This window comes from Eretmochelys imbricata, chromosome 4, assembly GCF_965152235.1.
Source record: "Eretmochelys imbricata isolate rEreImb1 chromosome 4, rEreImb1.hap1, whole genome shotgun sequence".
Lineage (NCBI taxonomy): Eukaryota > Metazoa > Chordata > Testudines > Cheloniidae > Eretmochelys > Eretmochelys imbricata.
The window spans coordinates 124,984,558-125,009,353 of NC_135575.1; the positions used below are offsets into that span (position 1 = coordinate 124,984,558).

Sequence of the window (24,796 nt, forward strand, 5' to 3'; positions counted from 1 at the left end):
CAAATAGCTGGACAGACTTCCGGAACAGCTTAGCTCTCCCTATATAAAGTGCCCTGTGTACATCCAATGAGTGAAGCTAGCCATCACCAGCAGTAAGAAGGAACTGAGAGGGTGTGGGGTCAGCAGGGCCCTATACTGGCACGACTCCAATGAAGTCCCCCATGAAGGCACGACTCCAGGGGCACCCAGGCCGACCCTACGGACGCTGTTAAGGGAAAATTTTCCAGCTGGCATGCACAAGGCACATACATACCTGGTTAGAATGAACATGAAGAATCACTCGAAGAAGAAATGACAATTACGCAACAGAAAAAAGGAATATAAGATCCACACAGCTTTGCTATCAAATCCTTTGCAATTTAAAATATCTGCCTTCAGAAATTTCAGCAAACCACAGTGGCTGATATGAAAACTCGTGGATATTATATAAAGAATTTTTGCATATAACTTCCATCCCATTCTGAACTTGAACACCTCACTGTGCACTTATGTGTGCACTTATTATAGCAATATTTTAAGTAACCAAAGTTATTGTCATTATAACTTAGTCAAAATGTTTTGGAATTTAAAAATGGTCTTCAGAGAGACAGTTCAATACACAATAGGCTAATATGCTGTAGATTAGAATAAGGACTAACTCCCAATCCTTTGTTCCTGAAGAGGCATGGATTAATAAAGCCTTGTCACTTTCTATGTGGAGTGAAGTTGTAGCTGGGTCAGTCCCAGGATATTAGAGAGAAAAGGTGGGTGAGGTAATATTTTTATTGGAGCAGTTCTGTTGTTGGTTAGACAAGCTTTTGAGTCACACAGAAAAGCTCTGTGTGGCTCAAAAGCTTGCCTCTCTCACCAACAGAAGTTGGTCCAATAAAATATATTACCTCACCCACCATGTCACTTTCTAGCAGTCCTGATATGTGACTAATGATGGTGACAATCTCAGAGAAAGCACTATTCATGGTTAAATCATGGTCTGGAAATTGGGTGACCAGGGTTTTGATTTCCAGGTCTGCCCCTGATTGCAGCATAGCCTTGGGCTATTCATTTTGTGGTTCAGTTTCCCTATCTGTAAAATGGAGACGATACCTATTTCAAGGAGAATAAAGAGGTTTAATATATAAAGATGATTGCAACTGCATTTACATTATAAATCCACATTTACCACCTCTAGGATCCACAAAATAAACTCAAAATTCATGGGTTAGGAATGTGATCACAGTAGAATTTTTCAAACAAAATTTGAAGTAAATTGGAGAAAGCATTCATTCCTGTATTAATACTAAAAACAAACTGCTTTTTTGTTATTTGATATTAAAAGAAGGAAAGAGATAAAAACTGAGTTTACTGGACTCATCTAGACTAGATCTAGTGAACAAAGATTAGTTGGTTAAATTCCAGTTTTAAAAGAAAATTTTAAATAGTAATGCAAGAATGACATGCCTGCTCCAATGATCTTAAAGTAGCCATCAAATGAATGCTGGAGGTTTACCCTTTCATGACAATCCGTCTAACCCTTTTCCTAATAGGAAGAAAAAACTGAATTGATTGCTACAGGGGCTTGTCAATGGGGTAAAGAAGAGAGTTATGAACCTTTCTGGTAACTGTTGTTCTTTGAGATGTGTTGCACATGTCCAGTCCAATGGAGGTATCTGTGCACCCCAAGCACAGTTGCCAGAAATTTTTCCCTTAGCGATATCCATTGGGTCAGCTCTAGTACCCTCTGGTGTTGCACACTCATAGTGCTGGTATAAGGCCCTTCTGACCCTGCCCTCCTTCGGTTTCTTCTTACCGACAGCCTCCAAAGAGGGAATGCAGGGTGGATTTTGGAATGGACATGTGCAGCACATCTTGAAGAACAACAGTTACAAAAAAGTTAGTAACCAGTTTTTCTTCTCCGAGTGCTTGCACATGTCCATTCCAATACGACCCACAAGTTGACCCAGAGGTGGGTTCAGAGGTCAAGGGCAGGCTGACTGTAACACAGCCCAGCCGAAGCTGGCGTCATCTCTGGCCTGCTATGTAATGGCATGGTCGTCAGTTCATATGTTCACCTCACACTAGGTTGCCTCCCTGCATATGTCCTGAATTGGTACCTGCGCTAAGAAAGCAGTGGAAGAGGCTTGAGATATTGTAGAGTGAGCAGACAGGTTAGATGGGGGCAGGATGTTAGCGAGCATGTAACATGTCTTGATAAACTAAATGATCCACAATGAGATTCTTTGTGCAGAAAATAGGGAGATCTCTCATCCTTTCTGCTATGAACAGCTAAGTAGTTCTGTGGAATGGTTTGCTCCTTTGCACGTAGTAGGCCAGGAAATGTCATACATCCAAAGAGTGGAGTCGCTGTTCCTCCCTGTTCACATGCGGTTTAGGCTAGAACATCAGCAAAAAAACTACTTGACTGCAATGGAACTGAGATACAACTTTTGGGAGGAACGATGGATGCGGTCACAACTGGACCTTGTCTTTGAAAGAGACCACATATGGGAGTTCCAGAATGAGAGCTCAGATCTCTGAAAGCCATCTGACCAAGGTGATGGCCACTACTTTCCAAGAGAGGTGTAGCAACGAGCATGTTGCCAATGGTTCAAACAGGGTTTGACAAGACCAGGTTTAGATCCCATAGAGGGGTGGGATCCCTGACCTGTGGGTATACCCTCTCCAGGTCCTTGAGGAACCTGACTACTATGTCGTGTGAAAAGACTGAAAGATTGTCGACCTTGGGATGGAAGGCTGAGATGGCTGCTAGCCCTTTCTGTCTTAAAAGGAGGTAGTCTAGAATGAGCTGCAGACGCAGGACTCATTGTTGTGAACACCAGATGGAGAACCTCTTCCATTTTGCCAGGTAGGTAGTGCTGGTAGATGGCTTTCTACTGCCCATCAGGTCTTCTTGGACTTCCTCCAAACAAACCAGCTCTTCTGGATTTAGCCATAGAGCGTTCAGGCTGTCAGGTGCAGCGACGTAAGGTTCAGGTGAAGCATTCGACACTAATCCCTGGATAACTAGTCCATGTGTGATGGGAGCTGTAAACACATCTCCATTGACATGGCCAGGAGAGAGGAGAACCAACGTTGTCTGGGCCATGCCGGGGCGATGAGGATGACCTGCACTCCGTCCCATTTGATCTTCATCAGAACCTTGTGGATCAGAGGGATAGGCAGAAAGGCATAGTAGAGGTGCTTTGTCCATGGTATTAGGAACACATCTCCAAGAGACTCTAGGCTGTGGTCCCTGAGGGAACAGAATTGATGGCATTTCCTGTTAGATCAAACGTCAAACAGGACCATAGGGGGAGTCCCCCACCATCGGAAGACGTCTCTTACAAAGTCTACATGGAGAAGAGAAAGACCCGCTGAAGCATTCTGCTAGCTGTTCTGAATCCTGGGAAGGTAGGAAGCTTCTAGTGTGATGCCCTGGTCAATGCAGAATAACGACAGACAGACAGCTTCCTAACACAGGGAGGAAGAATGTGCACCCTTCTGCCTGTTTATGTAGAACATGGCTGTCGTATCGTCAGTAAGGACTGAAACAGATTTGCCTGTCAAGAGGGGCAGAAATGCCTGCCAAGCTAAGTATACTGCCCTGAGTTCCCTGACATTGATTTGCAGGGACAGTTTTTCTTGGGTCCAGAGGTCTTATGTTCTGATAGGCCCTAAGTGGGCCCCCCCAGCCAAGGGCTGATGCATTGCATACCAGCGACAGGGATGGACAAGGTCTCGAGAAGGGTACCCCTTTCTATATCATGCTCCTGTCCAGCCACTGTTGTAGTGAGGTTAGGACCTGGGCCGGGACTATGAGAATCAAGTCCAAGAGGTGACGAGGGGGGAGTAGACTGTGATTAGCCAGGCTTGCAGAAGCCTGAGTTGGAGCCTTGCGTGCTGTAGTAGGTATGTGAATAACGTAATGTGGCTCAGGAGGCTCAGACACTGTTGTGCAGTCACGATCAGATGGCTTTGGAAAGATCTTAACAGGGACATGATTCTGAGAAACCAGTCCTTCAGAAGTACAGCTCTCGCTTGCACCGGGTTGCGTACTGCCCCACGAACTCTATCCTGTGGATTAGGGTGGACTTCTGGAAGTTCAACACAAGGCCCAACGCATTGAAGGTTGATTGGATGACCATATGTCAACCTTTATTTGAGCTCTAGACCATCCCTTGATCAGACAGTTGTTGAGGTATAGGAATATGTGGACTCCTGTTTTCCTTAGAAAGGCCACTACTACCGCTACACATTTCATGAATACCTGTGGGGGCAGCTGACAACCCTAATGGGAGCACTGTGAACTGGTAGGGATTTTGGTTTACTACAAACCTTAGGAAATGTCTGTGACCAGGGAAGATTGCAATATGGAAGTAAGCGTCCTTTAGATCAAGGGCGACATACCAATCCCCAGGATCCAGCGAGGGAATAAGGAAGGCAAGGAGACCATGCAGAACTTCAGGTTCTTGAAATATCGGTTAAGACTGCTCAGGTCTAAAATTGGTCTGAGACATACACCCCTTTGGTTTTCGAGATTAGGAAGTAGTGGGAATAGAACCCTCTTCCCCTCAAGTGAGGAAGAACCTACTCTACAGCTCCCACCTGAAGGAGGATTGGACTTCTTGCTGAAGGGTCCCTGAAAGGGGGCAGGGGAAGAAAGAGGGGGATGGACAGGAATTGGATGGTGCAACCCTGTTTTATGATATTGAGGCCCCATCGGTCTGAAGTAATCTGGGTCCAGGAATCCAGGAAATAGGAAAGGGAGTTCGAAAACAGGTGTGTAGGTGGATCCAATGTAGAAGGGATTGTAATGCTGACCTAGAGAGTCTCATCAAAATGAGTGCTTTGACAACCCGAGGTGCCTGGAGGCTGGCTGAGTAGGGCCCGTTAAGAATGACTGAGGAGGGGGCCTGCATCTAAACCTCCTGTTTCTTCTCCTCTGTTGTTCCTGCCTGGCTGTTTGAGGAAAGTAACTGCTGCAGTCTGCATTGTTTTCTTGGATCTGCCAGTACACAGAGACCCAAGCACTTCAAAGTTGCCTTTGAGTCCTTTCGGCCAAGCAGCCTAGCATCCGTCTGCTCTGAGAAGAGCAACGAACCCTTGAAAGCCAGGTCCTGGATGGTGTGTTACACCTCCTGAGGAAGCCCCAATGATTGCAACCAGGAGCTCCTACGTATCGTCACCGCAGTCACCATTGATCTGGCCGCAGAGGTAGCAGCATCCAGGGCTGCTTGTAGGGAGGCCCAGGATACAGTTTTTCCTTTCTTGACAAGGGAGGAAAACTCCTGTCTGGAGTCTTGGGGAAGAAGGTGATTGAATTTGAGCAACAACTCCCACATGTTGAAGTTGTAGCACCCCAGCAAGGCCTGCTGGTTTGCTACATGCAGTTGCAGGACCCCTGAGGAGTAGGCCTTGCGCCCAAAGAGGTCTAGCCTTTCAGGATCCTTCAACTTGGGAGTGGAGCCCGGTTGACCCTGGCAGTCTCATTCATTGGCCATCACAACCACCAACCACATCCTGGAAGTGTGTGAAAAGGAACTCATACCCCTTAGCCAGAACAAAGTATTTACACTGAGTGTTTTGCCATTGGCAGAAGGGAGGCAGGGGTTTGCTGAAGGGCCTTAATAGAGTCTGTGATGGTGTCATGTAGCAGCAGGGCCACTCTGGATGGACCCACTGGTGACAGGATGTCTAAGAGGCCATATGTCACCTCCTTAACCACCTCCACTTGGACCCCTAGGTTTGAGGCTACCCGCTACCTGCTGCAGGGTCAGCAGGGCCTTATACCAGCATGTGAAGCCAGAAGGCGCTAGAGCCAACCCAACAGATACTGCCATGGGAAAAATGTCTGGCACCTGTATGGGTGCACAAATACTTACATTGAAATGGATATGTCAAACATCAAAGGAGGAGTATTTTCCCACCAAAATTGAAGTTAGAATAGTGGTGGTCATCACAATTATACAAGCCTGCTATTTTGGTAGACCCTAGCTTCAAAAATGAAAATGGAAACTGTCAGTCCCAGCATCCCCAAACTTTTGCAGAGCTCCTGGGGTGTTCTTTTCCTACAATTCTTTAGCAATTCCACAAGAGGCCTGGGGCATGTAAGAGCCTCAAGTTTGGTGGAACAGTGAAGAAAGGATATATGGCAGGCAGCACCGAAGTGGCATGTGGGCAGCACAGAGTGGAGAAGGAGGCCTGGGGGCAACAGTAGAGCAGAGGCCATTTCACTTCCACTGCAGCCCTTAAGCAGATTCCATATGGACTCATCAGAGCCTCACACCCCTGCCTTCTACAAACCTTAAGTTAGTTTAGAGGCTTCCCACCGGCTTGCAATCCTCACTAGGTTTATTAGAAGTCTCACAGTCATTCCTAGGAGTTTATTAAGTTAAATAAGCCTTGGTAGCCTAAAGCTCCTGGAGTGTCTAAAGGCTTGCAGAGAGTGGGAGAGCTCCCAAAAATCCTCCTAAGATACCCTGACAGAACTCTACTCCTGTGAAACTCCTTAGATTCACATGAGAGAGGCTCCCCTGCAAAGTTCTCAAGAGGTGCACAGGAATAGGGCGCCCTTCCTGAAGATCTCAGGAAGCCCGCAGAAACAGTGGCAAGTGTTGGCTCCACACCCCATGCCTTCTCTTCCTGTCTGATGTTATGACTATTTTAAAAACTAAAGTAACTCCCAAACAAAAAACTCTGTAGAGATTCAATTATGACAGACACATCTGTGAAAATCCTTATATGAACATTGTCGTTAGTAAAATAAAGCTAATAAAAGTCTGGACGTTTGAAATAGTAAAGGAAGTTTACCTTTGCCTTTCTACTTTTTCAGGTGTTTGTATTTAAATTTTACCTCTTCTCTGAATTCCTTTTTAAAAGGTTGGGTTTTTCCAACAATGTTCTTTGTACAGTGTTTTATCCTTAAGTTACTGAAATATTCTCTCAACTTTAACTTCATCTTAACTTCTTTTGTGTCTGGAAATTAATTAGCATATTAATTAACAGATATTTTTATGCAAGAGGATGTTATTAAGCTTTCCCCATTTGTGGCAATTGCAGAGGTGAGAAAGAAGGAAGGTGGGAAGAATAGCTCAGAAGGTCTCCATATTAACACCTCTATGTACAACTTTATAATTACAAATGTTACACAAATTAAAAGTTTTATTAAACATATGTAACAGTATAACTTCAAAGTGTTTTCCAGTACCCTATATATGAACATTCTTACCTTTTTAGCTTCTTTAGACTTTCTAATATTGTGTTGAGGACCAAACTTCTTGTGTGTGCAAAACACATTCTTAGACCATTCATTTTTATGAGATGTTAACTGGGGCTGGCCAAAGCTGCCATCAACTCTGTATCTGTCAGCTGGAATCTTATTCATTGGAGGGGGAAGAGTGCCACAGTTAATACTTGACCAGCCATCTGTAGAATCTGTATAAGACTCCTGGTCACTGGCATTTCCATGTTGCCATTCTTGTAAGACATGAACAGGCAACCATCTCTGATTGCCTATGCCTGCAGTACTTTTCTTGGATGGCGGCACTGAACTTCGAGAAGAAACTAGTGGAACTTCAATACGAGTTGAAGGACTTAAGTGCTTACTTAAATTTTGTGATTTGTCATTCTGAATTATTTCTAAAGGAGTGTTTCCCTCTTGTTCTTGACAGAAGCCATTCCAATGGGAAGCATGTTGATTCTGTCCCCTTCCAACTGGATTTTCCCATATACTATTAGGAATATGTTTATTTGGATTGCCTCCTAAATCAACCACCAAAACTCTATTGCTTTTTTCCTCTTGGTTAAAATTTCCAATACCACTATCACTGTTGCTGCTTGTACTGTTATTCTGATGAGCATCTGCATCGCCATCAAGAAAAGCCCTTGCTCGCATTCCCTCAATCAGCTCACCCATATCCCTATAGAGGACAGAGATAAATTGAAGAACAGGTAAAGATGATGTTGGAAATTCTAAACAGCCATTTGTGTCTGGATCTGCTGTACACTCCAGTCCAAAACGTCTTGCTATACCTTGGTGAATTTTATGATGAAATAATTCCGGATCCACCATGAACACATGACAAGATGTCCTCAGAACCCCTTCATCTTCTTGAGCCAAGCTTGCATCATCATTTGTCTGCATGGTAACTAGCCCAAAAAATCGTCTATCATCAGGGCACACAGCACTAAATGCCAGTTTCTCAGCAGGATATTCTGCTACTACACCAGACTTGTCACTGCAGAGCTGAATACAGTCATGCATAATCTTCATCATCACCAATGAATGGATTTTCTGTTCTGCCCGAAGGCGTCTCATACATCCCCGAATAGCCTGCAAACTGTCATTTTCCAGATTTGAGCTTGTTGAAGGAAGTTCAATCGAGCCTAGGTAACCTACCACCATAGCAACATTTAAAATACTTGCATCTAACCCAAAGTCCTCTGGATTTTCCAGTCCAATTTGAAAAACTAAATCATCATGCAACACTTTGGATATTTCTTCCTTTGAAAGTAGATTAGGATTGTTATTTATACTTTCATGTCCAGTTTCAAATTTAGTAGCAGCAGTCTCAGAAAGGGCTCTTTGTTTTGGTACTGAATTCTCTGCATTACCAGCACAAAAACTAGGATTCTCAAAGATCATGTTGAAAATTCCACCAGACTGCATTTCTTCAACAACCTTCTCTGCTCTATTTATACCCAAGGCTTTAGAGTCAGGCTTTGGCTTCAGCCACCCTTTCCCATCATAAAAACCAACTTCTTCATCACTAGAACATGAGTCAATATGACTGTTGCCTTCAGCAATGACCATGTGCAGGACTCCAGAACATTTTCCTATTAGTTTTACCACATCTTCATGAGAAGCTTGTTTTACATTAATTTCATTAATTGCAAATATTTGATCTCCTGCTTTAAGTCCAACATAATCTGCAGGACTTCCTTTCATAACGCAGCTCAGAACACAGGGAGCTTGTCCAGAAAGGGTGAACCCATAGCCAGCTCTTCCTCTTGCAACTTCCACGCTTCTTATCCGAGGAGGAGCATGCATATTGAGTCGACGTTTCACTGTTTCCCCTGGTCTATACATTTTGGTTAATCTCTGGAACAGGAGGAACCTTTAATTAGTCCAATTCTTATTCATGTTTCACTTAAGTGCTTTCCTGGAATCCCAGTTCCTTTATCTGCAGAAGTCCTAAAGAATAAATAAATAAATAAAAATTTATTTAATACTTTATATTTTCCCTTTTTGTTCTTCTTACTGTTTGGAATACATTTATCAAAATTACTATAAAAGATATCAAAATAATAAAATATAGGCACAGGATCATGATCTCTTGCTACTTTATTCATTCCAAAGCAAAACTGAACAGATGCAAATGTTGATGCAAAAATTATATTAATAAAATGATAACTTTTAAAATATTAAGTTGTTACAACTCAATATTAAGATATAGCTACAACAGGGGCTCCCCAATTTTTGGCAGAACAACCTCATTTTAATTATTTCCTGATTGGACCCCATAAAGCAAGGACACCACCATTTTGAAAAGCAAAATGGTGTCCTCTCTCAGCATGACCTTGCACACACCGTATTCGAAAGGTCATGTTGAGCGAAGCAAAATGGCATCCTTTGTGCTTGACAGCAAGACCCCATTTGAGGTCATGACCCACAGTTTGGGAACCACTGAGCCATAAATATGTTACAGCCATAATACTTGAAAATAGGACAATACATATTATGTTTTATTATGTTTAGCTAGTTATGTTGCAAAATGCTAACGTTAACCAAAGATATTCCAGAATTTCTGCTATCACCCAAGGACAAACACATGTCAGAAAAGATAGCCCAACCTAGGCATAAAACCATGTTTTCTTACCCCACAAGTAGCTGCATTTTAAACTTTACCTTGCTTTATCTTTATACCGTTTTCTTTTCTGCTGTATTTAAAAGATGGATTGGTTATTTAAATGTGTGCTTTGTACAAAATAGTTAATAGAAGTTTAATTCTATAACAAACAGATTGTAACTCTGAGGAGCTTAGTCAAGGGACAAACTCCTAAAAGTGTCTTATCTAGACCAGAACACCTCCCTCTGTAAAATACCAGTTTGATACAAAAGTAATCCTTATTTCAAGAAGACAAACTACGTAAAACATTCATGTTTTAGGAAGAGACCTGATTGTGGAAAGGAACATAGGATGCAGTATCCATGTACTAAATCTGGGTAAAACTACACAAAGAATTCTAGAAATATCTTTGATGAAGATAATTTTATAATTATTCTAAAAACTTGATTCAGAAAAGCCTCTAGGAAAAACATGTAGTTGGAAGTGTTTAAAACCTTCTGTTTATTTCTTATATGTTCACAAATACCTTTGTGAAATGTATACTTGCAAATATGTTAGCTAAAGAAAAAGCTCCTAATATCACTGCTATGTAATAGTAAAATGCTTTATGTACCAGCATAGAATCTGATGACCTTGCTAAACTAATTACTAATGTAAGAAACTATTTAAATATAGAATTACTCACAGTAATTACTCTTATTAATTACTCAGAGTGCTTAAGCAACTCTCACCCAACTCAGGAAGACAAGAAGAATAATCTTTCCAAAAACTGTCATGTAGAACAAACAACTTTTTTAAATAACTATTTAAACTAATGACTCTCTTAAAGAATTATTTAATATTGAAAGACTGTTTTAAAAAACTGAAAACTTTATATAAAGAACAGTATTGTTTGGACTTTTTAGAAACAGAATTTCATTTCCTGTTAAACTCTGTTAAAATTGAAGAAATATCTCAGAAAATTGATTGAATAAAAAGAGAGAGTTAAAACTAACTTTAAAAGTTGTCTGATGCGTTCCTGCCACAAAAACAAAATCAATTAGAAATGTTGTGTATTCATTAAACAAACTGCATATTCAAGAGCTGAAGGTGTCACTTAAACCAACTCCCAAGGAATGGACCAATGAGTGACAGCAATAAGCTTTGAATCTAAACAAGCCTGAAAGAGGTGTATTTTCTTATAATTTCATGGAAATAGTAAGAAGAATATAAAAACTCTGAAGTGAGCACTTCTCAGACACACACAACCTCTGCTATCCTGCTTAAACAGCAAGCACTTATCATATATCCTGTCCATTTCTACAAACAAGCAGCCATAAGAGCTAAGAAAAACAGAGAAGACTAAGAAGAAATAAAAACCAAGGAAACCTCCCAACATGTCAACATGGATTGGTGAGAAAAAGTTAACCAAGACACTGCCAAAGGATTAGATTAAAACTGCTATGATTTTACTGGGATATAAAAATGCTGTTGTAAATTAAAATACCAACAGTTTCCCCTGTTAATCACCAAATGATTATTAGTCCATGTATTCCTGGAGAGGAAATGGGGCTAAATATTAGTGAACAAAAATAGTAGGATTTAAAATTCTTGATATTCATATCTCAAGACAGCTCCTTAAATGGCTTCTTTTAAGCAACAGATTTAAATATTTTTTTCAATTTCATAGGATTTAGTTAAGATTGCTTACTTCGCCCATCTATAAACTGACTATTTGTTGTTAATAACTAGACAGGATACCACCTGCCCTTAAGCAAATTATTTTGCCCATACACTATTTTGCCCAAACAGTTTTTAAGTATCTGGTAAGATACTAAGACTGAATTCACAATAATTTAGGGAAACAATATTAATTGGTCTTAACTTAACAAAGTATGCCCACCCCCTAAAGGCAGTCCACTTTCAAGGTTATAATTAGGGCTCTACCAAATTCACGGCCATGAAAAACATATCACGGACCATGAAATCTGGTCTCTCCCTGTGAAATCTGGTCTTTTGTGTGCTTTTACCCTATATTATACAGATTTCACAGGGGGAGACCAGCGTATCTCAAATTGGGGGCCCTGACCAAAAAGGGAGCTACAGGGGGTCACAGTATTGCCACCCTTTCAACTGCCCCACTCTGAAGGCATGCAGAAGAAGAGCAGCAGATGTTGGCCAGGCACCCAGCTCTGAAGCAGTGCTCCACCAGCAGCAGCGCAGAAGTAAGGGTGGTAGTATCATACCATACCATGTCACCTTTATTTCTGCGCTGCTGCCTTCAGAGCTGGGGAGCCAGAGAGTGGTGGTTGCTGACTGAGGGCTCAGCTCTGCAGGCAGCAACACAGAAGTGAGGTTGACAATACTATACCATGCCATCCTTACTTCTACACTACTGCTGCTGGCAGCGGCTCTGCCTTCAGAGCTGGGCTCCCAACCAGCAGCCACCACTCTCCAACCGCCCAGCTCTGAAGGCAGAGCCGCTGCCACCACCAGCAGTAGTAAGGGTAGCAGTACCGCAACGCCCCCTACAATAACCTTACGGCCCCCCAAAACTACTTTTTGGATCAGGACCCCTACAATTACAACAGCATGAAATTTCAGATTTAAATAGCTAAAATTGTGAAATTTGCAATTTTTTAAAATCATATGATCATGACATTGACCAAAATGCACTGTGAATTTGGTAGGGCCCTAGTTATAATCTCTGTTAAAAGCTCTCCACAGACACACATACAGAAGAGATTGTAACACAAGTAACCAGTCTATCATTGGTGTACTGTTACTTGTGTTGTTTTATTTAATGTTTTCTTCTCCTTTCTAATAAAATAGACATGGTTAATAATTGAGGTTATTTTGCTTGATCTTAATCATGGTGTCCCCTAAGGTATATAAATGAATCCCTGTGCCTAAGTTTTCATCTACACTACAAGCTACAGATGTGTGTGACACTGGTAGACAAAGTGCCAGCCTATGCCCAGGCCCCAAGCCTCACTGTTCACTGACAAATGCATAGCTGGAAACCAATCTGGCTCACCTATGTGTTAGCATTATTAAAATAGATGTTTAGTTTATAAGAATGTGTTTAGACTTGATGAAATGTTTGTAGGATGCTGCATGTATTGATGAGACACGGTGAGTGAGGTAATATCTTTTATTGAACCAACTTCTGTTGGTGAGAAGGACAAGCTTTCGAGCTTGTCTTGATCTCACTTAGAACATTTGTATCCCATGGTATAAAGTTATACTGAGTGTTTTCACCGTAAGCCTCTGTAACTGTAACTCACCAACCAGGAAAGAAGCATTAATTAATGTAAAGTGTTCGTCCTGCACACAAGATGGCCCAAAGAAACCAAAATGAGCCATTGTGAAACATCAAAGGACTAAGACTTTGCTGATTGCCCTACACGCACACCCATTAAGAGGAGATAGGGCTCAAACACCTGTCCCATCAGTTTGAATGCTGTGGGAAGGAAATAAAAATCCCTGACCAAAAGTAACTGTATCACTGTGCTGCTTAGAATTTGGAGAAGGCAATATTTCTAAGCATAAGCAAGTGATCCCCAAGCTGCTTAGCTTAGGTTACCCCTAAAGGACATAAAGAGCTGGCACATTACAGCAGCTTCTATTTCTCTCTGGAACCTAAGACTAACTCATTTGAGTGTGTCTTATTTACAAGGTTAAAGCAGGTAAACACTCTCTTACTTCTCTTCTTAGTTAATAAATCTTTAGTTAGTTTATTATAGGATTGGCTACAAAGATTGTCTTTGGTTGCAATCTGAGGAATAACTGACCTGGAGTAAGTGCCTCGTTCTTTGGGCCTGGGAACAACCTGAATATTGTTGTGAATTTTGGTTTAAGGGATCACCTATCACAAAGTTAGGCTTACCTGGGTGGCAAGATAGACAGTCCCCTTGGGTACCCTGGTCTGTGACTATGTTCAGGCACCACAACAGCCTTTGGAGTTCACAGTAGATTCGAGAAACCTAAGTACAGCAGAACCTCAGAGTTACAAACACCTCAGGAATGGAGGTTGTTCATAACTCTGAACAAATCGTTATGGTTGCTCTTTCAAAAGTTTACAGCTGAACATTGACTTAATATAGCTTTGAAACTTTACTATGCAGAAAAAAATGCTGCTTTTAACCATCTTAATTTACATGAAACAAGCAGAGAAACAGTTTCCTTACCTTGCCAAATCTTTTTTTTCCTTTTTTTTTAAAAAACTTTCCCTTTTTCTTTAGTGGTTTACGTTTAACATAGTATTGTACTGAACAGTATTTACTCTTTTTTTTTTGGTCTCTGCTGCCTGATTGCATACTTCCAATTCCAAAGGAGGTGTGTGGTTGACCGGTCAGTTCATAACTTTGGTGTTCACAACTCTGAGGTTCTACCATATAGAACTCACAGCCAGTTTGGGTTTATGCCCTGGTTTGTAACAGTATGCCCTGAGGCTGGTACTCATGGTTGTGAGCTACTCCAGATAAGTCTGACAGTGTAATTCCCCCTGCTTGTGTACAAATACTTGCACTAGCTCTCATCGAACTCGTGCTAATATAAATAGCAGTGTAGCCATGGTAGCACTGGTAAAGACAGCAGAGGCATGACTAACTGTGCCAAGTACAAACCTGCCTGAAAGCCCACTTAATCAGAGCTAGCATGAGAGCATGTATGCAAGCAGGGGAATCATACCCCTATCTCGTAATGTAGACATAGCCTAAAGTAGAGGGAGTCATACCCCTGGACTGGCAGTAAGAGAAAAAATTAGTAAGAGCTGGCCTACCATTTCTTATTTTTCTAAATTAAATATTGTTAGTGATTTTTAAAATAAAATTACTTGGCATCCAACAATTTAAGTTTACCCATTTTCCACCTCACAAAGGTATCACTGAAAAATTATTAATAGTCAATTCTTACAATACTTCTCATATCTAGATCGAAAAGTGATTTGTAATGAGGGCAAGTATCATTATCCCCACTTTACAGATGGAGAAGCAGAGGCAGACAAATTGACTTGCCCAATATAACAACAGCTCAGTGGCAAATCTAGGTCTCCTGACTCTTAGCCTGGTGTTCTTATACTGGACATGTTGCCTCCCTTCACAATAAATGTGATAGTACAGCCAGAGTATCTACTATCACTGTAAGAGTCACTGTCTCAGTTTTGATGTTATTTAAAATGACTAATTCTATTTTAATACAGGACATGTGGATATCATCATTTCACCTACTGAATACTTGTGCAGCAGACTGTCAGCTCACTGCATCCTTACTAACTTACTATATGCTGCAGAATAATACTCATCAATTAAGTCAGAGAGCAGCCTTCAGACGTGAAATATATTAAATAATACTTAGGAATATACTAGTTATTTGGACTAATACTAATTGACAACAGTTTTTAAAAAATACATCTGCAGGTAGGTACCCTGGCACACATTCTACTTGATGTAAGTAGGAAGGGTCTACATAGGTTTTGTTCATAAAAGTCGGGTTTCCACATTCATGGATCAGACTACCCACCTGACCACACAATGCGTCACATCTGATCATGTAGAACAGCAATATTGTTCTGTGTTATGCTCATCCCTTAATTTAAAGTGACCTACCACGTGGTCTGGAAAGCAAAAAAATTAAAAAGTAGTGAGAACAACAAAAACGACAAAAAGACGGATAGAGTGCATGATCCAGTAAGGGAAAGAAGGGACATGAAATTAGACAGGTATGAAATGCAGGAGAAAAAGGTGGACGGGAACCCTGAAAACTGTTACTTGCCTGTATTCTAAGTGTTGTTCTTTGAGATATTGGTGCAGATATGTATTCCACTCAGGTATGCACATGCCCATCACATTGAAGCTAGAGAACTTTATCCAGCAGTACCTGTAGAAGCAGTGCTCATGCTCTGTGGTTCTAGCCCCTTGCCAGGCTATTTAAGGACAGCACTGGCCTGACTCCCCTCAGTTCCTTCATACATCTAGACTAGAGACTGTGATGCACAGGGGACGGAGAGTGGGTCATGGAACACACGCATGCATCCACATCTTGAAGAACAAGTTACCATCTTTTCTTCTTTAAGTGGTTACAGACAGGTATTCCACTTAGATCACCCACAAGCAGTATTCATATGATGTGGGACTCAAAGTTTACTTAAACAATGACTGCAGGAGTGCCTTCCTAAAAAGTTTGCATCTGACCTACACATAGTGGTAATTGAATAGTGCCTAGTAAAAAGTATGTACAAAAGACCAGGTGGCAGCCCTGCAAATGTCCAATACTGAAACATCATGGAGGAATGTTACCACTGTCACTTGAGCTCTCATTGAATGACCTCACAATCTCTGTAGGGGCATGGTCTGAGCTATTTCATATGCTGATGTAATGAAGTTATCCACCTGGAAATCATTCGCACAGAGACCACCTGACCCAAAGGGCGTAATTCTTTCCAGGTAAAATGTCAAGCATCATCTCACAATCAACACGTGAAGCCATTGTTCATTTGCATTGATTTAGGAAAGAACACTGGTAAATTAAGCATTTAGTTAAGATGAAATCATGAAACTATATTCAATAAAAACTTTGGATGTGGCCATAGGTCCACTTTGTCCTTGAAAAACTGTGTGTATGTGGGTTCTGTCATTAAGACCTGTAGCTGCCATCCTCTCCTTGCAGTTGGTATAGCCAACATGATACAAGGCAGTGGTTAGATGGCCCAGCTCCATCCCATGTACCAGAGGAATCAAGGTGCTGATCAGCACTCCTGTTAGAAGATGATGAAGAACCTCTCTGATCTCTGGAGTGATCTTGGTTCATCTTACAGGTCCTTTTACTTGGAGGACCAGAGGAAGGAGAATGATCCCTTTTCCTCTTAGGGCAATCATCAGACTTCAAACTGGAGCAACATTTCATGTCAGCTCAAAGAAGACTACAGAACTGGTTGATTAGTGGAGGTCCCCAGTGCCAAAGCAGGCCTCATGGCCTGTTCCAAAAGGTGTGGCTTTAAGCACAAGTCTCCTGCCACCAGTGCTCTCTTTCTGAATATTTTACTGATGGAACACCTTTCTTTAATATGCCCTTCTCCCAGCAGATCAAACACCACATGGGCCCCCCCCCCGCGGGTCACTAGTGGAGACAGACAATGCTCCACATGACAGACAATGCTTAAACCCTGGTGAGGACATCTCCCGGGATAACTATCTAACTTAGTGGTCCCCAACCTTTCTGTGGGAATAGCATATTCCTATTCCCAGAAGACTGTGGCGGGCGCCAGACTCCCCGCCACCGAAATACCACCAACAAGCGGCAGCGGGAAGAAGCATCGCTGCCGAAATGCTGCCAAAAAACGGCAACGCTTCTCAGCGGCATTTTGGCGGGCAGTTCTCCAACAGCCATGCTCGGCAGCGGCCTTTCAGCGGCACGGTGTCCTGCGGGCACACACAACTGTCCTGGCAGGCGCCATTGTGCCCACGGGGACCCCTGATCTAACCTAACTAAATGCTGCAAACTAAATAAAGGGTACTACTAAACTAAACTATATACAATGAAACCTAAGAAGACTGAGAATGTAGAAGTGCTCGTGGCAGGGGCAGTGTGCCTAGGAGCCGGACCTCCTGCTGGCTGCTTCCGGGGCGCAGCATGGTGTCAGAACAGATAGGAACTAGCCTGCCTTAGCCAAGCAGCACCGCCAACTGGATTTTTAATGGCCCGGTTGGCGGTGCTGACCACAGCCACCGCAATCCAGTGCCTTCCATTCCGCGACCCAGTTCTGGGTCACACCCCGCAGTTTGAAAACCACTGCTACATACCACTAAGTACCCTAAAAAATCAGGTCCTTGATGTCCCAAATGGAGCACACAAAATTAATGGATATTTTTTACCTTAAGTAAGTACCTAACGCTTACCAGTTTCCAAGATCAGGTGCATTCACACTGGAATGGCCATAGATGACCTTTGCAAATATTATCTTTTTGGTTGATCATTAAAAAACAAAGAATCAAGAATTTCAAAGTTACAATTCACACTCTAGTCATAATTTGACCTCCTGGCATGTACTTAGACTAAAACTGATAAAGCACTTTGAACATGGACAGCAATACATGTACACACTCTTTTGCTAAGAGTGACATTTGTGCTTGCAACATCTGAAACTTTAAATGCTTTACAAAACAAAAAGCATTCATTGGCATCTCAGGCCTAGCTTTTCAAGCATGTTAGTTATTTCACTACTCTAATAATGAAAGTATTATTTAAATGGTCAGAGATTGCTTCTCACCCTCTTGTGGTTGATCCTTGGAAATGAATTCTCCTGGATTGGAAAAGGACTCTTAGTTGAAGACTCAACTCCAGGATGTGCTCCCGTTAGAGGACTTTTTTAAGCATTTGTGAATGACAAAAGTTTTGTCCTTCAATTGGCAGTGTAGACAAAGCCTAATACTTTGCACTTACATAATGCTTTCCATCCAAGGGTTAAGAAGTGCTTTACAAACATTAATCAATCAATCTCACACCACCTTTGTTAGGAATCAGTGGCAGAAAACAGAACCACAGCTACCTTACCCCCAGTCCTGTGCCTGAAAAAGAGGAATATCCTACTTCCATTAGGCCACACTCTTGAGTTTCCTAAAATATTAATGTACATCCAATTATCTCCATTATATTACTATACTGTAATAATTTCTACGTTAGTACACTATGTTTGGAACTAAAACAGTGTTTAATCCATTTAGGGTAAATACAAAAATGGTTGCAGCATGTTACTGAATTCATTTTTAAATTTAAATAATATTTTAAATTAATTTTTAGATTCATTTTGTCATAGGCTTCTGATGACATCATTAAGTAGGATGACATGGTTGCTATAAAAATAACCACTCACTAAACGCCAAGATACCTACAGAGGAGATTCCCTAACATTTTCCAAAATGCTAGTGGGGGTTATGCATGCATGTTAAGAGCAAAACAGGCCCATTAATTAAATACTCTTTGGAAAACATAAATGGTAATATGATCCCATGCAAAAAAGTATAATTTTATGACATTTCCATATCTCTGTTAAGGGTTAATAACAATAAAAAGTTACTACTGTAATTTGATAAAAGGTTTCACAGATTGTATTGACATTGGAATATTTTTTTCAGCTTAGTAAATGAGACCGCATATGGTGTTTTATTACCTTGAAAACTTTGTATCACCTTACAGAAAGAAACATTTCCTTGTGTACACAGGGACTAAATGCTGCTGTTACAGGAGGGCAGGGGTTCTCAAACTTCATTGCACCGTGACTGCACGACCTCAGGAGGGGGGACCGAAGCCTGAGCCCACCCGAGCCCCACTTCCCCGGGCGGGGGCGGCAACACGTAGGGCTGAAATCAGGCTTCAGCTTCAGGTGGTGGGGCTCAGGCTTCGGCCCTGGGCCCCAGCAAGTCTAAGCCAGCCCTGGCAACCCCATTAAAATGGAGTTCCGACCCACTTTGGGGTTCCGACCCACAGTTTGAGAATCGTTGCAGCAGTGTAAATCCACTGAAGTTAGTTTACACCAGCATAACAAAGCAAGAATTTCCTCATCAGCAACAAGGACAATGTGGTTTAACTACAAAATGGTATACTGAATCAGAAGTAAAACTTGCAAGTTCTCTGACACCATACATTCTTGTGTACATTTGTGATTAACCTGCTGTGAGATCCAAGGCACAACATAGCATAAATAGAGACAGAATCTGGTTTGCAATTGTCCTTGGGCTATACCTGTCTCCTACAAACATTAAATTTCCTCAAACAGCTATTTTTGCATTTTCACTGTAGTTTGCCAGCTGCCAGCTGTCTGCATTTCCACTGAGGCTTTCCTGCCATTTCTCAAACTCTCTTTTGGGGGGCGGGAGGAACTGTCTTATTTCATGCATCTGCTCCTATTAACCCACGACAATAAAAAAAAGCACAAATAGAAACAGGAGATATATTCAGAAATTAATTTAAGAAATAGCTCCAGTGGGCTAAGAGGGAGTATGTGAAAATAAGGACTATAGGGCTGAGTATTCAGCTCATCTTGAAAGTCTGTTACCCATGCAACCATACAATTGATTGTTTGTCTGTCACGGGAAAAGAAGAGGACGGGGGGAAACTGTTGAGGTAACGGTGTTCCCTGGTTGATATTTTCCACCCCTACTCCAGGTTATAGACATTTTTTTTTCTATCCAAGAACTGGACAGGACTCTAAAGTACATCAATGCAGAACTGCCTCTGTTGAGTAACAGGCAGCACTTCTTTCCCCAAGTATGCCTCCACAGAGCTCTCATAAATCAAAACTTTTTTTGCTCAGTGTTGAAATGTGGCATATTTACAGCCAAATGACACAACTGAAGGAAACTGTGATAGCAAAAACACCAGCAGACCCTCAGCAAAAATTATTTGAGTGGGCACCACCAGAATGAATGGGGTGTGTGTTTGTGTTCTTGCTCTAAATTTGTGTGCATTAACTTGGTTCTTGTGAAAGGTACTGGTACAGCAAAGACAGCAGCTATTCCACACTGCACGGCCAATATACCAATTCTATTTTGCAGGAACAATTTGCAGGAGTGAGAATTCCTTTAGTTTCTACATTTATTAAATCTTTGGCCTCTCTTCCGGGAATGACAACAATGGTGCCACTAACGGTGGCATTTTTTGCTTTGTGGACAGTGGGTCATTGGGAACTGGATTGAGATATTAGTGAACATTCTTACTTAAAAATACTATCTCATTATTAGCAAAACATACTGCTTATATCTGTATCAGAAGGAATTGCTTTGCCAGAATATAGTTAAGTAGTGGAGGTGTACCTCAAAAATTAGTAGAAGTTAGTCTGGTTTCTCCTCAAGAGCAGGCATGAGGAAGGCAATCTTTCCCTAAGGACCTTATCTGAGTGTGCGATCAAAGTGCAAAAGGAAATTTATATGTGCTTTGTAGATTCTGAGAAGGCATTTGATAAAATCAAATACAACAAGATGATACATATTCTTGAAAAATATTGACTTTCAAGATACACAATTAATAAAAAGCCTATATTGGAGACAGAAAGCAGCAATCTGAATGAACTATGCACTATCAAAGCATGGCAGCACTGAGAAAGAATGCAACCTTGGTGTACACCTATCTCCGCAGTTATTTAACATACGTAGACGTTATAATGAGGAAAAGTTTAGAAGACATCCAACCAGGACATACAGGCCAATGACATATACATCAATAACATAAGATACATCAGTGACCTAGTTTGCATTGCTTAGACCAGTGGTACTCAGACTGAGGCTCAGGAGCCGCAAGAGGCTCTTTAATGTGTCTCCTGCAGATCTTTGTAGCACATATTAAACCACTGTGTGTTTTAATTATTAACCAACCTAAGAGTGCAGCGGGTCTCCGTGCACTGCCTGCGCCCGCAAGCACTGCCCCCGGAGCTCCCATTGGCCGGTTTCCGGCCAATGGGAGCTGTGAGGACAGTGCTGGGGGGGGAGCAGTGCATGGAGCCACCTCCCCCCCACCCGGGGTGCGCACAGATGTACCAGCAGCAGCCACCTGCTTCCGGGAGCAGCATGGGGCCCCGCTGCGCCGCACAGGCAGGCAGCCTGCCTGAGCGCCCCGCTGCGCCGCAGGCCTTTTAGAGGTTCGGACTCGGAGATCACAAGGAGGAAGAGGAGGCCAGACAGAAATGTTAGTCATGGCGGACCGGACAGAAATGTTAGATGGGCCGCATCCGGCCCACGGGCCATATTTTGCCCACCCTTGATATATATAGAGAGAGTAAATGAAACAATGAATTCATACTGCTGTGGTTCATTGGGTAATTTTTATCGCTAATTTGGCTCCTGAGCCAATGAGATCTGAGTAGCACTGGCTGAGTCTAAGGAAGAACTTCAGAACATGCTTATTGCTGCAAACAATGTCAGCAAGAAATATGGAGTGAGGATCGACATTAGGAAGACAGAAAGTATGATAATAAACAAACGCAGAGACCAGAGGCGCCAACTTTCTAATTTCCCCAGGGGTGCTCAACCCCTGCTCCGCCCCAGGCCCCGCCCCCACTCAACCCCTTCCCCCAAGACCCCACCCTGCCCCACCTCTTTCCACCTCCACTCCACCCCCACCCCTTCCCACCCCACCCTTGTCCGCCTCTTCCTGCTCCTTCTCCTCCCTCTTCCCCCCTCCCCAGCATCTCCAGCCCACCACTGAACAGCTGATCCTCAGCAGACAGGAGGCGCTGGGGAGGGCGGAGGGGCAGGAGCTGATAGGCAGGGCTGACAGTGGCTGCTGAGCATCCACTATTTTTTTTCCCATGGGTGTTCCCGCCCCGAAGCATCCAGGGAGTTGGCACCTATGACAGAGATACACAAGACAGGCAACACCTATTACTTGATGGTTGAGAGGTGAAATAAGTGTAGGGAGTCTAACAACACTAAACAGAAGATGTGATGAAGAAATCAAAAGAAGGATACAGTTTGCAAAAGTATTCAACAACTTCCAAAGACTTCTGTGTTATCAAAAATTAAAACTCCATATATCCTCACTAAATTGCTACGGTGCTATCTACAGTCAATTCTCCTGTATGGAGACACGTAAGAAGGACACTGAGAGAAGACTCAAAGCATCCAAGCTTTGGTGTTATAGATGAAAGTTACAAATTATCTGGAAAACTATGAATGAAGCAGTGATGAGAAGGATGAGTTTTAAAAGAGCTCAATTACCTAAGACCCTAGGTCAGGAGTTCTCAAACTTCAGTGCACTGTGACCCGCTACTGACAACAAAAATTACTGCATGATCCCAGGAGGGGGGACCAAAGCCTGAGCCCTGCCACCCCAGGCAGGGCTTGGGGGGTGTGGGGGGCGGCAAAGGTCAAGGATTTCAGCCCCAGGCAGGGGACCTGTAATCTGAGCCCCGCCACCCAGGGCTGAAACTGAGTTCTGAGCCCCACCACCCAAGGAAGTGGGGCTTTGGCCCCTGCCCCCAGCAAGTCAGCCAGCCCTAGCAACCCCATTAAAAATGGGGTCACGACACACTTTGGGGTCTGACCCACAGTTTGAGAACTGTTGCCCTAGGTAAAAGAATAACATCTTTTTGTGGACACAAAAAGCTCACCGATCACAGAGCGACTAACCTCCAGCACTCACATCAGAAAAGAGTGCAGGCAAACTAGGAAGAGGAAAAAAAGAGAGCCAGTCATATCAGAAATATCTTCAGATGAACTGGTATCCAAAGGAAAGTATCCTCTCAGGAATAAACATATTCATAATATTTTCTAATAAACTGGGAGTCTAAATCCTGCCACTGCTACCAACTCCTTGTGTGCCCTTGGGCAAGTCACCTAATCTCTCCCCCTCATTTTCCCCATCTGTAAAAATGGAATCATACATACTCACTTTCCAGAGGTATCAGGAGGATTAGTAGATGTAAAACACTTTGAACACAAATAGTGCTACACAATTTCCAAGTATTATTATCAGTAATGTGCCGAGGCTTTGGTTTATAAATCATTTTCCTAAAGGACCATCAACCACAGCAGTAACCTTTCTGTGCCTCTGCAAAGTGGAGATAATAGCGTTTCCCCACCTCACAAGCGTACTGAAGTAAATTCATTAACAGGGCAGGCAGGTACAACAGCGAGTGGGGTCAGGTAGCTGTGAGAGAGTTGGGGGACCAGGAGCAGTTTACTGTACCCCCTCCCCCAGCCAAGCAACTGTTGCACGCTACTCTCCAAACAGCGTTACACGTTAACCACCTTATCGAAGCAGCCTCAGCCTCCCTGGAGGGTGAAGCCGCTGGGATTAGGAGGGAAAAGCAGCACTCGGGTCGGTTGGGAGCGTTTGAAAAGCAAGCAGTAAAATCGGGAGCCCAACAAACAAATCCCCACCTCCCTGCAAAGCCCAGCTTGTAACGGAACCACTCCCCGCCACAGACACACACACTGCAGCGCTCGGGGTGTCTAACTTCTGCACGCTACCCCCCTCCCCCGATTCCCCTCAGGTCTCTCCCCTCCCCCACTTTACTCCTTCCACCCCCCGTCTCGAGTAGGGTCCCGCGCACACAGTCGGTTTGGTCGGGGGGGGAAGAGAGCACGGCTCCCAGACCCACTCACCTCCGTTCCCCAGGACTCCAGCGCCTCACCGAGTCACCAGCTCGCCACCGGTCACCGGGGCGACGGGCGCCTGTCTACACCACCCAGCACCTCGGCCACTGGCTGCAGGGAGCTGTCAGTCACTCACCCGGCAAGACTGGCGGTCGGGTTCCCGACCAGAGAGAAGAGACAATACAAAGAACCTGGAACTACAGCTCCCAGCATGCACCGCTGCCAGTCCGCCACCGCCTTGGGCCGCTGCGCGTTGCATGCCGGAAGCTGTAGTTTTCTTCTTGCTCCAACGCCTCACAGGGGCGCGGTGGGCAGCGCACAACTCTTCAGCGTGGGGACGGGAGCGTGCCCATCCTCCACCGGCGGAGTTATAATACGCATGCGCAGACTTCGCCCCCCGAGGGGCTCGAGGCTGGGATCTGGGGCAGTCGTTGGGGCTCGAGGTGCGAGGCCGGTAGCCGGCGGTGGGGAGAGAGGGCGCTCTCAGGATAACAGGGGCTGGAAGTTCGTAAAGTCAGGAGCGTGAGGCGTGTACGAGGCAGGCAGGGCAAGTGGACAATTTTTCGCTTTAAAGCAGATTTTATTTAAACCAAATACATTTACTTTTAAAAATAAACCCTCTTTAAAATTAAATGTGAATTTATGACAATCTGATTCAGGGCTCAGTTTCCTGTAATCCATGAAAATCCTTAACAATATATGCAAAAAATATTAAGCCATACATGCTTGGAGCTCCAGGTTCTAGTTTTAAAGAAAGTGGAAATACTGAACTCCTGGAAGCCCTTGAAGCCAGTCTGTTGAAGTGCTTAGCTGGCTTTTAAAAGCAAGAGCCTCTTCTACAGGTGCTGAGAGAGACTATTTTCTTCATTTTTTTCCAACTAGCTCAGTTCAATGACTAGCTCA

General features: G+C 43.1%; 1 protein-coding gene across 4 annotated transcripts in view; it reads right to left on the reverse strand.

The window, feature by feature from the left end:
• RGS12 (regulator of G protein signaling 12) overlaps window positions 1-23,992 on the reverse strand; it is a 173,154-nt gene extending 149,162 nt beyond the window's left edge. For 2 of the 4 annotated variants that reach the window (XM_077815887.1, XM_077815891.1), the window contains exons 1-2: window positions 23,903-23,992; window positions 7,205-9,169 (exon numbers count right to left, since the gene is read on the reverse strand). In XM_077815887.1, the coding sequence (XP_077672013.1) occupies window positions 7,205-9,064 (1,860 nt within the window). In that variant the 5' untranslated portion in view covers window positions 9,065-9,169; window positions 23,903-23,992. Of the gene's footprint in view, window positions 1-7,204; window positions 9,170-13,692; window positions 14,399-15,326; window positions 15,404-23,902 lie in introns of those variants that run through there. The other 2 variants (XM_077815889.1, XM_077815888.1) reach the window with 2 other exon arrangements.
• Window positions 23,993-24,796: the final 804 nt, after the last annotated feature.